Below are 17799 nucleotides of genomic sequence, written 5' to 3' on the forward strand. Positions count from 1 at the left end.
TATACCTCAAGATTGTACCTCATATCGCACATCCTGACGTGAAAGTGTGCAGAAACCATAAATACTTTTTTACTCGTATTTCGATGAAAATAATCTATGGTTCTTACACACTTTCACGCCATGATGTGCAATATTAGGTACAATCTTGAGGTCTCTTTATCATTATTCATAATGTTATCCATATTAAATATTAATTATTATTTTATTTAAAATTAAAAATTTACTACATTACCCTTTAAATTTTGTTTTTATGATGAAAAATGATTATATAGAGGTAATATGACAATTTTATCTCCTTATTTATCTTTGTATTGAACTACTAACACTTTTATCTTAAAACAATATTAGTACTCTTAACAAAATTCTCAATTTGGAGAAAAAAAGAAAAAAAAAAGCTAATAATGTTACTCAAGCAACATGTGCATGTTCATGTGGGTTCTTCACTTTCTCTTTGGTATTAGTTAAGAAAGCACTAGTCTCATCTCTGAAGTCTTTATCCATGGTTGAAATGCTAGGGATTTCCAAGAAAAATGTATCTATAAAAATCTATATTATTTAATCTCTATAAAACAATAATTGATTTCTAAGAAAACTTGGATTTTTTTCCCTTTTATCCCAATTAGATGGAAACTCTTTATTGATGGTTGACTAGAGTAGAAGGTATTTTCCCCTCCTCCAAAATTTAAACTTGGTTTGGAACTTGGACCATACTTGATAACTTCTACTAACTGAATCAATCTAAAAAAAATGAATTTAAAAAAAATCAATTAACTCATTCAGTTCAACCAGTTTGACCGATGACCCGGCCGGGTTTTTGAAAGGATCCGTCCAATTTTTGAGTGATTTTTAGCATACCCTTCTTTGATTTGATGAATATTTGAGATGTCCCTTATAAGTTTTTACCGCTATTTTATATTATATTATATTATATTATTCAATATATATATAAATATAATTTTTTAAGTATTTTCATCTTATGTAGTTATGACTTATTTCCATGAAAACTTTTTTCTTTTTTTTTTGGTGCTCAACTAATAATGAATATGGTTCCACTCTTAAAACATAGGTATCACATCCATCCATGTAATCAAAATAAGTATATTACCGCTATTTTATATTATATTATTTAGTATTTAAAAAAAAAAAAAAAAGAGTATTTTCACCTTATATAGTTATGACTACGGGTGCAACTTGATTTGGTTTGTGGTCAAATTGGAACTAAACCAACATAGGTCAATTTTACTAAATAATAATTAGAATTGAACCGAAATGCCAATAGAACCAAACCAATCCAAATCGAAATAAGGTCAGTTTGGTTTGGATTGATACTATGGGTTGCCAATATTCTATAAACATTCTTGGAAATAAAATATTTTAATTGAAATATATATATATATATGGATTAGGATCCGTGTACAGACATATCTACTCATATATCTACAACGTGTTTTGTCTTATGTCGGCCAAAAAATTTTGATTGAGCTGATTTTTGGTAACAATGATCTCTATGATGAGGAGATCATCCCCACAAAAAATCAGCTAATTCTAAAACTTCTAACCCCATATTTATGAGTTGAAGAATTATGGACCGTCCATTTTTTGTAAATCACTTTCGACGAGGTTTAAAATTTCGGATTGAGCTGATTTTTGGTAAGGATGATCTCCTCATCATAGAGATCCTCCTCACCAAAAATCAATTCAATCTAAAACTTTTAGCCACTAGAACAAAACACGTTGTATATATATATATATATATATATATATATGGGGGCGGTTCATGGGACATATGTAAAACCATATGTAAAAACAATGGTTTTTCAAAATATGGGTTAGAGGTTTTGGATTGAGCTGATTGTTTTGTGAGGATGACCTCACCAAAAATCAGCCTATTCCAAAACTTCTAACCCCATCAAAAATGGTTTACAAAAAATGGACGGTCCACGATTTTTCAACTTGTAAACTGGGGCTAGAAGTTTTGGAATGGGCCGATTTTTTGTGAGGATGATCTCCTCACCATAGAGATCCTCCTCACCAAAAATCAGCCTATTCCAAAACCTCTAACCCATGTTTTGAAAAATGTTTGCCTAAATGTTTGTTGCTGAACGGGATATATATATAAAGTATATATAAAAATCCTATATATATATCCCGTGGATTCTGGGATCAAGGGACATATGTAAAAACAATGTAACATTAATAAATTTTCATAATATGGGTTAGAAGTTTCGGATTGAGCTAATTTTTTGTGCAGATGATCTCTATGATGGGAAGATTATTCGAAAAAAAAAATCAGTCCAACCTGAAACTTCTAACCCCATTAAAAGTGATTTAGAATGTGGGCCGTCGACTTTTTGCTAATAATTTGTAAATCACTTTTGATGGATTTAGAAGTTTCAGATTGAGCTGATATTTTGTGAGGATGATCTTCTCATCATAGTGACCATCATCGCAAAAAATCCGCTCAATCCAAAACCTCTAACCCATATTTTGAAAAAACCATTATTTTTATATATGTCCCATGAATCGCCCCTCTATATATATATATATATGTAGTTTGACTATAAGTCATTAATCCATGTCCTTATATATATATATATATATATATATGTAGTTTGACTATAAGTCATTAATCCATGTCCTTAACTCCTAAAATAATTTATAGTAAATTAATATATACTTATTTATTGTGGGTTTGGTTTTTAGTTCTGTACAAGTCTTGAACCTAACCGTTACTTATTCCAAACCGAATCTAACCAATTCAAAGCTATCTGTTTGATTCAGTCCTGGCTTGAACCGGATCAAATTGCACTCCTAGTTATGACTTATGATACCGTGACACATTTTTTTTCTTCTCTTCTTTGGGTGGCCACCCAAAAATTAATGTGGATCCATTCCTTGGTATGGGTCAGCACACCATCACTGCTAGAATTTCCCACACCATAACCATTCCACTTATTTACCTTACCCCCTTTTGAAAAGTTTAATGATTTTGTAATTTAACCGAAAGGACGACTTAAAATCTCAACTGACGTTTACTCTGAAGAATTGAAGATTTTTCCCTGGGGATACATAGTTGTGCATCCCTACAGTTTTTGCTCCTACCATGTCAGTAAGTTTTTGAGCTACAATGTCAGGTTGAATTACAAAATAAGCACTCTTTTGAAAATCAAGAAGATGCTAAATGTACCATCATCAGAATTTTGTTTTCTTTTTTCATGGACAAGCTTTCAAAGCATGATTTTAAATCTTTTTTTTTTTAGTTTATATATAAAAATATAAATACCTATTGACTCAACCAAGTTTTGTGGACTCATCTCATATTTTCAAAATATCACCCATGTCGCTTTGTTTATCAAATGAGATGTTGTCCCGTATGAGACATGTGATGAATCCATAGCCTTAGTTAAATAAGAGGCGAATCATCTTGGTCTCCGATGAGATTTAAAATAATTAATGCTGGAGTGACCATAGTGGGGGACATCTTGACGTGGTCATGTGTGTATGCCCGTAAATGAGTTTTCTCTGAGATACAAGTAAAACGCATCTACAAACATGCATACACCACCATGTCAAGGTGTCCCCGCTGCTGAGTTCACTCTAGCATGACTCATTTAAAATATTTTTAAAGAGAACATTCCTTCTTTGTGTGTTGTCCAAAGTACAATTTATGTTTAATAAAGTATATATACAGACTATCCTGCCTTAGAGAGAAAGTAAAGTAAAGCACATGATTTATACTCTTTGTAGAATTCTTCTTTATAGAAATCATAAGATGTTCCTATGAGCATCAAATTTTTTTTTTCTTTTTTTTATGTTACTTATTATGTAATAGATGATATGCTTTTAATTTGATCCATTAGAAAGGCTTTCCATCCATGGCAACCCCTGAAGATGATTCAAGGCTTCAACACTTACTATTACTCTTTATTCTTCTTTCTTTTCCAACTCTAATTAGAATCAGAATCATAGAAATCTCAAGCATCAAGGAAATAAGGAAGGAAGTAACCCACTCTTTATTCTTCTTTCTTTTCCAACTCTAATGAGAATCAGAATCATAGAATATCAAGCATCAAGGAAATAAGGAAGGAAGTAATCCACTCTTTATTCTTCTTTCTTTTCCAACTCGAATGAGAATCAGAATTATAGAAATCTCAAGCATCAAGGAAATAAGGAAGGAAGTAATCCATTTTACTTACTTTACTTGTTAATGTGAGAGAGAGAAAGAAAAAGTATACTTGAGACTTAAGCAAGATAGGAAACCACATTGTATTCTATTGGCAGAGCTCTAGTATCTGTAACCTTGGTCCTTTGGTCAGCTAATTTGAAGAAGATAAAGTTGTTATTTTCGTTCTTTCACTTGTGAGAGAGAAGAAGATAGAAAATAAACAAATGGCGGAGGCAGTTGTTTCCTTTGCTGTAGAAAGGCTCGGTGACTTACTCATTCAAGAAACAGTTTTCTTGTTGGGGGTGAATGACAAAGTTCAGGAGATGAAAGATGAATTAACAGCGATGCAATGTTTCCTAAAAGATGCAGATTCAAAGTTGCAAGAAGGAGGCGAGGAGGGCGTTCGCAATTGGGTTGCACAAATCAGAGACGTTGCTTATGTTGCGGAGGATGTCATCGACAAATTCATCATCAAAGTTGCATCGAAGAGGAGATGGGGTATCGTCAAGAGGTTCTCTTGCATCTTCTGCGAGGGCAAAGATCTTTGCATGGTTGGTAAGAAGATTGTAGATATCCAAAGCAGGATAAACAGAATCTCTCTCTGTCGGGAAAAATACGGCATTAGAAATATTGGAGAAGCGAGTAGTTCCACTACAGCAAGCATGAGACTGCAGCAGTTGAGGCGGTCCTACCCTCATGTTGAGGACGAGGACATCGTTGGCCTGGAGAATGACATTGAGACATTGGTAGCGGAGTTGCTCAAAAACCAAGAACGACTTCATGTGGTTTCTATCGTGGGAATGGGTGGTCTGGGTAAGACCACTCTCGCCAAGAAAGTTTACAAGCATAATGCCGTTAAACGTCATTTTAATTGCTATGCTTGGACTTTTATATCCCAACAATGCAAACCAAGAGATGTTTTGTTGGAGATTATGAAACAAGTTAGCAATCTCACTGCCGATGATAAGAGAGAAATGAATGATACAGACTTGGTCTTGAAGCTTCACGAATTCTTGGAAGGAAAGATGTACTTGATTGTTCTTGATGATTTATGGAGGAATGAGGACTGGGATATTCTAAAACCTGCCTTTCCAACTGGGACGCTAGGAAGTAAAATAATGCTCACCACCCGTAATAAAGAAGTCGCTTTGCACATGGATGCACAAGGTTTTCTTCATGAGCCACGGTTCTTAACAGAAGATCAGAGTTGGGAGTTACTTGGTAAGAAAGCGTTGTATGGAAATGTAAATACAACTGTCTCTCCAGATTTGGAGAAGATAGGACGAGATATGGTGAGAAAATGTGGTGGTCTGCCTCTGGCGGTTGCTGTGCTTGGCGGGTTATTAGCGACGAAGGGGTCAGCGAATGAGTGGGAGAATGTGCTTGCACACATTACTTTGCACTTGAGTAAAGACCAACTTGGAGTCAATGGGATATTAGCTTTAAGCTATATTGATTTGCCTTATCGACTAAAGCCATGTTTTCTCTATTTAGCTCTTTTTCCAGAGGATTCTCGGATTCGTTCAAAGAAATTGATTAAATTATGGGTTGCGGAAGGTTTCATAAAAAAAGAATCGGGAGAAACAATGGAGGAGATGGGAGAAGAATATTTGGCTGAGCTGATTAATAGGTGTATGGTTCAGATGGGTGAAAGGGGTATCACTGGAGGAGTTAAGACAATCCAGGTACATGACCTTATGCGAGATCTATGCATAAGAAAGGCGAGGGAAGAAAATTTCCTTGATATCTTCGATGAGAATTCCATTGAACCATCATCCAATGATAAATTGCGTAGAGGAGCAATCCATTCTGGTTCTGGGATGGAAAGGTGCACTTCCTTACAGCACTCATCTCCGTCATTACTTCGTACTTTATTATTCTTTAATACAGAAATAAGTTCGAAATTTGTCTGCAAAAATTTGGAATTACTCAGAGTCTTAGATTTCAGTCACACGCGTTTCAAAGAAACATTTACATTACGCAGAGAAATTGGAAAACTAATTCACTTAAGGTACTTGGGGATAAAGGATAGTAACATAAGAATGGCTCGGAGAACATCTATAGGCAATCTACAAAGTCTACAAACCCTAGATACAAGGAACAGTGGATCAGATATACCCGATGAGATATGGAAAATAGAACAATTGAGGCATCTATACTCGTATGTCAATAGTGAGTTCAGAATAGACACTTTGGTAAATCTCCAAACCCTTTGGAGCGTAACGGCTGGGAGTCAGATGGTACAAGGTTTGGCCAAGTTGAGTAATCTGCGAAAATTGGGGATATATCAGCTAACAAAATCACAAGCACAGGTAGTACTCAACTTTGTTGCCACGTTGAAATGCCCTTTTCGAACATTGCTTTTGCACACATATCAAACATTTTCCGATCTGGAACCACTTTCTCGTTGTCATCATGTGCGCAAACTATATTTAAATGGCCGCATAGAGAATCTGCCCCAATGGCCGCCAAACCTCGTCAAGTTGGAGTTGCTCTATAGCTACCTTCTAGAAGACCAGGTGGCAACATTGCTGGATCTACCAAACTTGATTTTCCTCAAATTAGGTAGTCACTCATACGAAGGGAAGAAAATGGTTTTCTCTACTAAAGGGTTTCCTCAACTCCAATTTCTACATCTTCTTTTTCTGGAAAATTTAGAGGACTGGACAGTGGAGAAAGGATCGATGCCATATCTTAAGCATTTAACGATTTGTAAGTGCGACAAATTGAAGATGGTTCCAGAAGGATTAAGATTCATCACTACCCTCAAGGACTTGTATATCATTTGTATGACAGACGAATTCGAAGACAGGATTGAAGAAGGAGGAGAGGATTGGTACAAAGTCCAACACATACCTTCTATCGAGATTCACAATTCGATGATACAATAAGTCATCCATCAGTTCAATTCTCGGTGAGTTTTTATTTGGTTTCTCAAGCCAACATTGAGTTTGCAGTAAAAGCCATTTTAATCCAGTTCTCTGTCAATTTCTCACTTTTTTTTTTGCTTATTTTACAATGTTCTTACCTTTTACTTTTATGCCGCTTAGTTTTTTATTATTCATTACCTAATAGTTAAATAACAGAGACTCCTCAAAATTATTGGATCTTATATATATATATATATATATTTATTTATTTATTTTCCCTTTTCTTGTTTGGAGAATTTTAAATCATTGTAAATATATTTTTGATGCTAGCAGTTTTCTATTTTCTATTTTAGAAATACGAATTAATGAAATTCTGTATTTTAAAAATATAAATGAATTTAAATTCCTGTCTAACATTACACACCCATCTCTTACTTTGTTGAGTTTAGTCCATATCGGTCACAAATTGCCTTGTCTCTCTTCTTAGAAACACATGGCCCTCTCCACTCATTGCCAATCAAAAGTAAATTAAAATAAGGTGGATTTGGGTCAACAATACTAACCGTTTGCACATAGTGCCATGCAATTACCTCAATTCTACCAATAATGTAGAGAGTTGAAGGTGATTCTGTTTTATATTGCTAAATTCTGCTTCTAGCTTCTTATTTTAGATTCACAAAGTTAGATTTGGGAAATTGGTTTTAGTATCTAGAACTATAGCACCATTTTTCTTACCGACTTCTACAGCTGGGATGTGAAATACTATATCCCAGCTAGCTATGATGGACAATCAAAACGAATATAACACATTTTTTCATGATCTTAGTAGGAAAGAGGTCTCTACTCCTGGAATGCATCATATATTACAAGATATATTGTATGTGTCATAGTCCATGATCATATCTTGATCGATTGACATTTGCCAATTAAATAGGTTTCACCTGCATTACTCATTTCTTTGACACTTCCTGAATTTCACATATTTGTGGCCATTTGGTTGATTTATCAGAAACTGAATTTTTCCTTCACACTTGTTTCTTTGTTCATGGTGGTTGTGGTGATGATCATGGCTTTGATGAAGCAACAGTGATGATGATTGTGGTGATGAGAATGGTTATGGAGGGAGCGGGAGTGGAAGTCGGTGGGGGTCGCAATCAGGTGGTGGTGCTGTGTTGATAGTGGTGGCAAATGCTGTTAGGATTTCTTTTCTTCCCCACCAAATGGACCTCTTTTATGAACACTATTCAGATCTCGTAATCAAACAATCTAGATTTCTTTTGAACCATAGTTTCTTTTATTTTTAAAAAAATTGTGTCATGTCAAATGATCGCCATCACTTAATAATGTAGATTTTTTATTAATTTGATTGGATTGCTAAACTATGCCATGGGTTACTTAACCATGATTTGATTATATATGTGTGTGATTCTCATATCTCTATTATGGGATTTATTCTTATTTACCTGGTATGTGTGGTTTATGAGGATATTGCATATACCGGGGATTTGGCTAGATATGATCCTCTAAGAGGTCAGTTATCTCGCCCCGAATCTGGAACCGTGTGTGTATATATATAACGTCCCGAATCTGGATCCGTATATATATATATATATAGGTTGAGTAAAAAGTCAAATAGCTGCTAATCCATTCTTATGTCATTAATATAATTAACTGATTATATATATTATTTATGAAGATGTTTCCCTTGGATCTTTTATTCTCAGAAAATGTTCGTGCAGATTTAAGCTTTGTTTTTTTAGTGGCAGGACATTTTCATTTCATATTAAATTCAAATTATTGAATTTTTAGATTTAAAATCCAACTCCCGAATTGTATGTCATACATTCATGTGGCACCTTAATCCAATCTTTCTCTTTTTTCGACAACAAATATTTTGAGATAAGAATGATTATAACGATAGCAATAGACACGTATTAGTTTAGTGTCGGTGAGTAATAATGAATCCAAAACAAATCCTTAACTTTCTACTACCTGTGGACACCATACCATTATTGATGACAAAAAGCATCACGTTCTCCTTACTGCCATAAAAAAAGAAACTTTTCCTCATATTTACTAGTTCATACCACGTGGGTGCTACACTACTGCTAATATTTGAGGTTCCACCTTTTCATAAGTTGTAACCATCAAAAAGTCGGTTAGGTTAACCCATACAACAAGGACGATTTCAATAATTAAAAATGTATCCTTGGTCCCCCTGTTACGTACAATTATTTGGCTAAAAGACAAGCCTCGTGACCATAAGGATCCACAATGTCTACTGTTGATGTCATAAGAATCACATTCATATGCACATGCACATGCACATGCACATGCAATAGCAATACGATTGAATTATTTTAGTTGGTTTGGTATCTTGTTTTCACAACTTGTCGATAAAAATCGAGATGACTTGGACAATTCATCTTAACCTCGAAGATCATTTGACGCGATAATAATTAATATGAATCCTTCATCTCATTATGCCAAAGTCCCTTGGAGGTTACAAATGATTCAGCTGATATTAAAAAAAATCATTTTTTTACATTATGTCAAAGATTTTATTTGGGTTGCCAATCTGACAAAGATTCATGTTTCCCTCTTCGTGGTAGTTATGGTGATGGTGGGGCTGGTAGAGTTGGTCATGAACTGGTGGTAACAGGGGCAGTAAGGTATGTCGACAGCCAAACATTCAATGAGTCATTTAACGTAATGGAGTAACATTTTGTAATGGAAAGCAATATGTTTAGTTGAGAGTTGAGACTTTAACAGTCATTAAGATTTTAGGGATTCCTAAGAAGAATGTACCCCTAAAAAATTGAATTAGACCCTAGAAAATAAGAATTGATCTCTAAAAAAACATTTATTTCTTTTATTTTAATCATATATTTGAGATAGGGAACACTGAAATAAACTCACTCTTAATAACAAAAGACTTGACTTTGGATAGAGTCCAAATACATAACAAAATTCGTTCTACCAACTCTAAATCTTTGTGACAAATCTTCAGTATTTTTATTAGGATATTATGCTGATTTTAAAAATTCACAAATGTGAATTTGCATAAAAAAGACTCACCCTTCTATAATTATACTTTGTGAAGATCTGAAAGTGCATACTTATGGGCCCAACCAAATGGGGGCTTAGAGCATAGATGACCAAATCTATGGTAGAGGGTGAAGGTGCATGCAATGCACACTGATACTGATGGTGGACACTATCAAAATGTACTTCATTATATTTTCTGAATCAGAATTTGTACAAGAGATCAACTTATCTTCTGAAATTAAACTAAGACCAAATAATTAATAGAATATAATACTTGTAAATTAGATCAGCAAAGAAACAATATCTATATCAAAATCGAGTTGTTTGCAAGGGCACACATGTCCTTGGATGCATCCGTGTGGTGCGCATATTGTGTGTTTTATCGCAAAAAATTAGTTACACTAATTGAGATACAAGTAATAATCATGAATGTCATTCCCCTGGTGTGACAGAGGAGACTCAATTTCATTAAAGATATATATCTAAAAAAATGAGCATTCATGAAAGAAACGTGATTAAGAGCCAGTTACAAAAGTTTATAAGGTAGCTTAATTATCAAGGACGAGCCATGTACAAGTTGGTTTGTGGATGGAGAAGCATGTGTTGTGTGTGATAACAACTATAGTACTCATAGTCACCATGTTGTCATCTGCGTCACTTTTCCCTCGATTAAAAGGGTTTGAGGATCACAAGCAAGGAGGATCTCCAGAATATGGGATTAAATCTGAATTTCTGGAGGAAGAAAACTACATGATCTACAACCCTACACCTATAACATTTCCCAGAGGTGATGCAGGGCCCATTCCACATGTTTCTACTTAGTTTACACCTGATATCAATGCTACTGTTTCTAACTCAAGTTGGTTTGTCCATTAATAAATTGATCGTTCGTAGTTTAAACTACACCCTCACTTACACCGTACAACTTGGCAAGTCGAATTTGGATTGAACCTTAGATAAATTCACCATTTTAATCATCTGAGTCTTCTAACTCGAGTAAATTGGCCTCCAAGTCTTATTTGTCAAGCTGACCCAACTATCAAGAAGTTGGCTCTACGTGATTAAGCGGCCAAGCAATTTAATTATTTGTTACAACATATTAATTGACTTGATTAAGTCGAAAGACAAGTAACTCGGTTCATCGAGTTCAATTTGGATTAAACCCAGTCTTATTTCGTTCAACTCAATTGAGTCACGAAATTACAAATTGGGTTGAATTAAAATCTTATGGTCCAATTGAGTTAATGACGAATTTATTAGATTCGTTAGCTCAATAGGCTCTTAATGAAAATTTAGTGTCAAACCTCTATCTTCTATATCACGTATTATAGTCCTCATTATTTTTATTTTTTTCAAATAGAGGGTGTCAAGGTAATGAACATTAAAAATTGATGTTCATACAAAATAACTAGCAACTCAATTATCATTCAATTTTTTTTTAGTGTTCTCACCATCAAGAGGGTTCAATGCACATCGACCTTTATGTTCATGTAATACACCCAATCATTCTTTTTCAAATTTGACTTTTGAATAATTGAATGAATTTAATGTAAATCATAAATACCTGATGGTATTCACATGTGATACTGCTTTCTTGTTCTAATCCGTCCTTGCTTGCAACTTGCGTGACAGGTAAGCATCAGACCACCATTATTGTTCACCCATTGGAATTGATTCTATCAGGTTTGAAGTGATAACTCCCTCATTATTCTTCCCCAAATGAGCTATTAAACCAAAAAACCAGCGATGACATCGTCGAACACAGGTTCTTTAGGTCTGAAGCATTATTCGATGGATCTCCTCCCCCAATTGGGCTTGTTAAGATAACATGGAAGCTGAACCAGGTACCTCGTTCTCAACAGTAATGAGAGCAGCAATAGCCGCCACCACTCTTATTACTTATCATTCCAAGGAGCTGTTACTCCTTATACATGAACATCTCTTGGCATCCGGCTTGGCAACAACTGCTGCTTCACTGCTCCAGGGGGCTTGATTAGCACCTTTGCCATCCTTGACAGCACCCCCTCCTCTCCTGCATCAGACTTCTGTGCAAGAAACCCCATTAATACGATTTCGTTTGCCATTTGGCCGTGCACCTCGTGGGTTTCATTCAGATTCATCAAATCCAGCATCCCGAGATGATTATTACGACTTGAAGTCCGATTTAGCCGCGTCTTCAAAGAAAAAAATCGTTGGCCTTCTCACCTAGTCTCAGTTTTTAGTTAAGAAACCAATATGTATCCCATCCATCGTCAGTATGTATCCCATCCATCGTCAGTCAACAAAATCTCCAGTGCGTCTGGAAACCTGTCTATATCTACTGGAGTACCAGGATCTCTCGTGGTAAATCGATATTGAAATTCTTATGTGTTAGTTTGATTGAGGGTTCTCGGAGGATTTTTTGTACCACCATGTATTTATAAGATTTTCTGCTCGTAGATCTCCATAAATTTTCTCTGTGAGAGATCGGTCTTAATAATGGTTGGATGCTCGGTTGGTTTATCACACAAATCGGTTCTTCGACTATGATTCCTCGAGATTACTACGTGTCACTTATCCGAGAAATACCCTCCACAATAGGAAACCAGATTGTATTCTATTGGCAGAGCTCTAGTATCTGTAACCTTAGTCCTTTGGTAAGCTAATTTGAAGAAGATAAAGTTGTTATTTTCGTTCTTTCACTTGTGAGAGAGAAGAAGATAGAAAATAAACAAATGGCGGAGGCAATTGTTTCCTTAGCTGTAGAAAGGCTCGGTGACCTACTCATTCAAGAAGCAGTTTTCTTGTTGGGGGTGAATGACAAAGTTCAGGAGATGAAAGATGAACTAACAGCGATGCAATGTTTCCTAGAAGATGCAGATTCAAAGTTGCAAGGAGGCGAGGCGGGCGTTCGCAATTGGGTTGCACAAATCAGAGACGTTGCTTATGATGCGGAGGATGTCATCGACAAATTCATCATCAAAGTTGCATCGAAGAGGAGATGGGGTATCGTCAAGAGGTTCTCTTGCATCTTCGACAAGGGCAAAGATCTTCACATGGTTGGTAAGGAGATTGAAGTGATCCAAAGCAGGATAAACAGTATCTCTCTCCGTCGGGAAAAATTCGGCATTAGAAATATTGGAGAAGCGAGTAGTTCTACTACAGCAAGCATGAGACTGCAGCAGCTGAGACGGCCCTTCCCTCATGTTGAGGATGAAGACATCGTTGGCCTGGAGAATGACATTGAGACATTGGTAGCGGAGTTGCTCAAAAACCAAGAACGACTTCATATGGTTTCTATCGTGGGAATGGGTGGTCTGGGTAAGACCACTCTCGCAAAGAAAGTTTACAAGCATAATGCCGTTAAACATCATTTTGATTGCTATGGTTGGACTTTTATATCCCAACAATGCAAACCAAGAGATGTTTTGTTGGAGATTATGAAACAAGTTAGCAATCTCACTGCCGATGATAAGAGAGAAATGAATGATACAGACTTGGTCTTGAAGCTTCACGAATTCTTGGAAGGAAAGATGTTCTTGATTGTTCTTGATGATTTATGGAAGAGTGAGGACTGGGATATTCTAAAACCTGCCTTTCCAACTGGGACGCTAGGAAGTAAAATAATGCTCACCACCCGTAATAAAGAAGTCGCTTTGCACATGGATGCACGAGGTTTTCTTCATGAGCCACGGTTCTTAACAGAAGATCAGAGTTGGGAGTTACTAGGTAAGAAAGCGTTCTATGGAAATGTAAATACAACTGTCTCTCCAGCTTTGGAGAAGATAGGAAGAGATATGGTGAAAAAATGTAGTGGTCTGCCTCTGGCGGTTGCCGTGCTTGGCGGGTTATTAGCGACGAAGGGGTCAGCGAATGAATGGGAGAATGTGCTTGCACACATTAATTTGCACTTGAGTAAAGACCAACTTGGAGTCAAATGGGATATTAGCTCTAAGCTATATTGATTTGACCTATCGACTAAAGCCATGCTTTCTCTATTTAGGCCTTTTTCCAGAGGATTCTCGGATCCGTAGAAAGAAATTGATTAAATTATGGGTTGCGGAAGGTTTCATAAAAAAAGAATCGGGAGAAACAATGGAGGAGATGGGAGAAGAATATTTGGCTGAGCTGATTAATAGGTGTATGGTTCAGATGGGTGAACGGGGTATCACTGGAGGAGTTAAGACAATCCAGGTACATGACCTTATGCGAGATCTATGCATAAGAAAGGCGAGGGAAGAAAATTTCCTTGATATCTTCGATGAGAATTCCATTGAACCATCATCCAATGACAAGCTGCGTAGAGGAGCAATCCATTCTGGTTCTGGGTTGGAAAGGTGCACTTCCTTACAGCACTCATCTCCGTCATTCCTTCGTACTTTATTATTCTTTGGTTCATATACATGTTCAAAATTTGTCTTCCAAAATTTGGAATTACTCAGAGTCTTGGATATCAGTGAGACGAAATTCAAAAAAGCCATTACTTTTCGCAGAGAAATTGGAAAACTAATTCACTTAAGGTACTTGGTGATAACGAATAGTAACATAAGAATGACTCGGAGAACATCTATAGGCAATCTACAAAGTCTACAGACCCTAGAGATGAGGAACTCTACATATGCACCTGATGATATATGGAAATTAGAACAATTGAGGCATCTATACATGGATTTCGGAAGGGACTTCAGAATAAACACTTTGGTAAATCTCCAAACCCTTTGGGTCGTACAGGCTGGGCGTCAGATAGTACAAGGTTTGGCCAAGTTGAGTAATCTGCGAAAATTGGGGATATATAATCTAACAAAATCACAAGCACAGGCAGTAGTCAACTTTGTTGCCACGTTGAAATGCCCTTTTCGAACATTGCTTTTGCACACATATCAAACAATTTCCGATCTGGAACCACTTTCTCGTTGTCATCATGTGCGCAAACTATATTTAGATGGCCGCATAGAGAATCTGCCCCAATGGCCGCCAAACCTCGTCAAGTTGCACTTGGGCTATAGCAAACTTCTTCTAGAAGACCAGGTGGCAACATTGCAGGATTTACCAAACCTGATTTACCTCACTTTAGGTAGTCAGTCATACGAAGGGAAGAAAATGGTTTTCTCTACTAAAGGGTTTCCTCAACTCCAATTTCTATGTCTTTTTTGTCTGAAAAATTTAGAGGACTGGACAGTAGAGAAAGGATCGATGCCATATCTTAAGGATTTAGTGATTCGTCAGTGCCACAAATTGAAGATGGTTCCAGAAGGATTAAGATTCATCACTACCCTCAAGGAGTTGTCTATCAATGAAATGACAGAAGAATTCACTGACAAGATTCGAGAAGGAGGAGAGGATTGTTACAAAGTCCAACACATACCTTCTATCAAGATTTACCCTTCGAAACAATAAGTCATCCATCAGTTCAATTCTCGGTGAGTTTTTATTTGGTTTCTCAAGCCAACATTGATTTTGCAGTAAAAGCCATTTTAATCCAGTTCTCTGTCAATTGCTCACTTTTTTTTTACAATGTTTTTACCTTTTACTTTTATGCCGCTAAGTTTTTATTTATTCATTACCTACTACTTAAAGAACAGAGACTCCTCAAAATTATTGGATCTTATATATATATTTATTTATTTATTTTCCCTTTTCTTGTTTGGAGAATTTTAATCATTGTAAATATATTTTTGATGCTAGCAGTTTTCTATTTTCTATTTTAGAAATACGAATTAATGAAAATTCTGTATTTTAAAAATATAAATGAATTTAAATTCCTGTCTAACATTACACACCCATCTCTTACTTTGTTGAGTTTAGTCCATATCGGTCACAAATTGCCTTGTCTCGCCTTGTCTCTCTTCTTAGAAACACATGACCCTCTCCACTCATTGCCAATCAAAAGTAAATTAAAATAAGGTGGATTTGGGTCAACAATACTAACCGTTTGCACATAGTGCCATGCAATTACCTCAATTCTACCAATAATGTAGAGAGTTGAAGGTGATTTTGTTTTATATTGCTAAATTCTGCTTCTAGCTTCTTATTTTAGATTGTCAAAGTTAGATTTGGGAAATTGGTTTTAGTATCTAGAACTATAGCACCATTTTTCTTACCGACTTCTACAGCTGGGATGTGAAATACTATATCCCAGCTAGCTATGATGGACAATCAAAACGAATATAACACATTTTTTCATGATCTTAGTAGGAAAGAGGTCTCTACTCCTTGAATGTATCATATATTACAAGATATATTGTATGTGTCATAGTCCATGATCATATCTTGATCGATTGACATTTGCCAATTAAATAGGTTTCACCTGCATTACTCATTTCTTTGACACTTCCTGGATTTCACATATTTGTGGCCATTTGGTTGATTTTGTCAGAAACTGAATTTTTCCTTAACACTTGTTTCTTTGTTCATGGTGGTTGTGGTGATGATCATGGCTTTGATGAAGCAACAGTGATGATGATTGTGGTGATGGGAATGGTTATGGAGGGAGCGGGAGTGGAAGTCGGTGGAGGTCGCAATCAGGTGGTGGTGCTGTGTTGATAGTGGTGGTGAATGCTGTGAGGATTTCTTTTCTTCCCCACCAAATGGACCTCTTTTATGAACACTATTCAGATCTCGTAATTAAACAATCTAGATTTCTTTTGAACCATAGTTTCTTTTATTTTTAAAAAAATTGTGTCATGTCAAATGATCGCCATCACTTAATAATGTAGATTTTTTATGAGCTTGACTGGATTGCTAAACTATGCCATGGGTTACTTAACCATGATTTGACTATATATGTGTGTGATTCTCATATCTCTATTATGGGATTTATTCTTATTTACCTGGTATGTGGGGATATTGCATATACCGGGGATTTGGCTAGATATGATCCTCTAAGAGTTCAGTTATCTCGCCCCGAATCTAGAATCGTGTGTGTATATATATAACGCCCCAAATCTGGATCCGTGTGTGTGTATATATATATATGGGAGCAGTTCGGCAACCCTAAAGTTTGCCAAACATTTTTTGTAAATCACTTTTGATGGGGTTAGAAGTTTTGGAATAGGCTGATTTTTTGTGAGGATGATCTCTACCGTGAAGAGATCATCCTCATAAAAAATCAGCTCATTTTGAAACTTCTAACCCTAGTTTACAAGTTGAAGAATCGAGGACCGTCCAATTTTTGTAAATCACTTTTGATGGGGTTAGAAATTTTGGAATAGGCTGATTTTTAGTGAGAATGATCTTCTCATCATAGAGATCATCCTCACAAAAAATCAACTCATTCCAAAGCTTCTAACCCATGTTTTGAAATATGTTTGGCACCAAACTTGGCAAACTTTAGGGCTGCTGAACCGTCCCCTATATATATATATATATATATATATATATATATATATGGGAAATGTTCAGCAACAAACATTTTGGCAAACATTTTGGCAAAACATTTTTCAAAACATGGGTTAGAGGTTTTGGAATGGGCTGATTTTTGGTGAGGATGATCTTTACGGTGAGGAGATCATCATCACCAAAAATCAGCCCATTCCAAAACTTCTAACCCCATCAAAAATGGTTTACAAAAAATGGACGGTCCACGATTTTTCAACGTGTAAACTGAGGCTAGAAGTTTTGGAATGGGCTGATTTTTGATGATGATGATCTCCTCACCGTAGAGATCATCCTCACCAAAAATCAGCCCATTCCAAAACCTCTAACCCATGTTTTGAAAAATGTTTTGTCAAAATGTTT

The 17799-nt window shown here is 35.9% G+C and overlaps 2 protein-coding genes across 2 annotated transcripts; both read left to right on the forward strand.

Annotated features, from left to right (window-relative positions):
• The first annotated feature begins 4368 nt into the window (after positions 1-4368).
• LOC147386437 (putative disease resistance protein At1g50180) lies at positions 4369-16861 on the forward strand. Its single transcript, XM_086424547.1, has 2 exons — positions 4369-7079; positions 16511-16861. Exon 1 carries the CDS (start codon positions 4390-4392, stop codon positions 7054-7056), a length of 2667 nt encoding a protein of 888 aa, XP_086280673.1. The 5' UTR covers positions 4369-4389; the 3' UTR covers positions 7057-7079; positions 16511-16861.
• Positions 11679-16861, forward strand: LOC147386438 (putative disease resistance protein At1g50180). The gene is given in 3 exon segments (XM_086423120.1): positions 11679-14003; positions 14005-15482; positions 16517-16861. Coding segments are annotated over 2 exon segments (2661 nt in total). The 5' UTR covers positions 11679-12797; the 3' UTR covers positions 15460-15482; positions 16517-16861.
• Positions 16862-17799: the final 938 nt, after the last annotated feature.

This window comes from Akebia trifoliata, chromosome 14 (genome assembly GCF_017979445.1).
Source record: "Akebia trifoliata isolate Shusen 1 chromosome 14, ASM1797944v1, whole genome shotgun sequence".
Taxonomy (NCBI): Eukaryota; Viridiplantae; Streptophyta; class Magnoliopsida; order Ranunculales; family Lardizabalaceae; genus Akebia; species Akebia trifoliata.

Coding starts and splice junctions, on each gene's coding strand:
- LOC147386437 (XM_086424547.1), top strand. CDS start 4,390: ATGGCGGAGGCAGTTGTTTCCTTTGCTGTAGAAAGGCTCGGTGACTTA.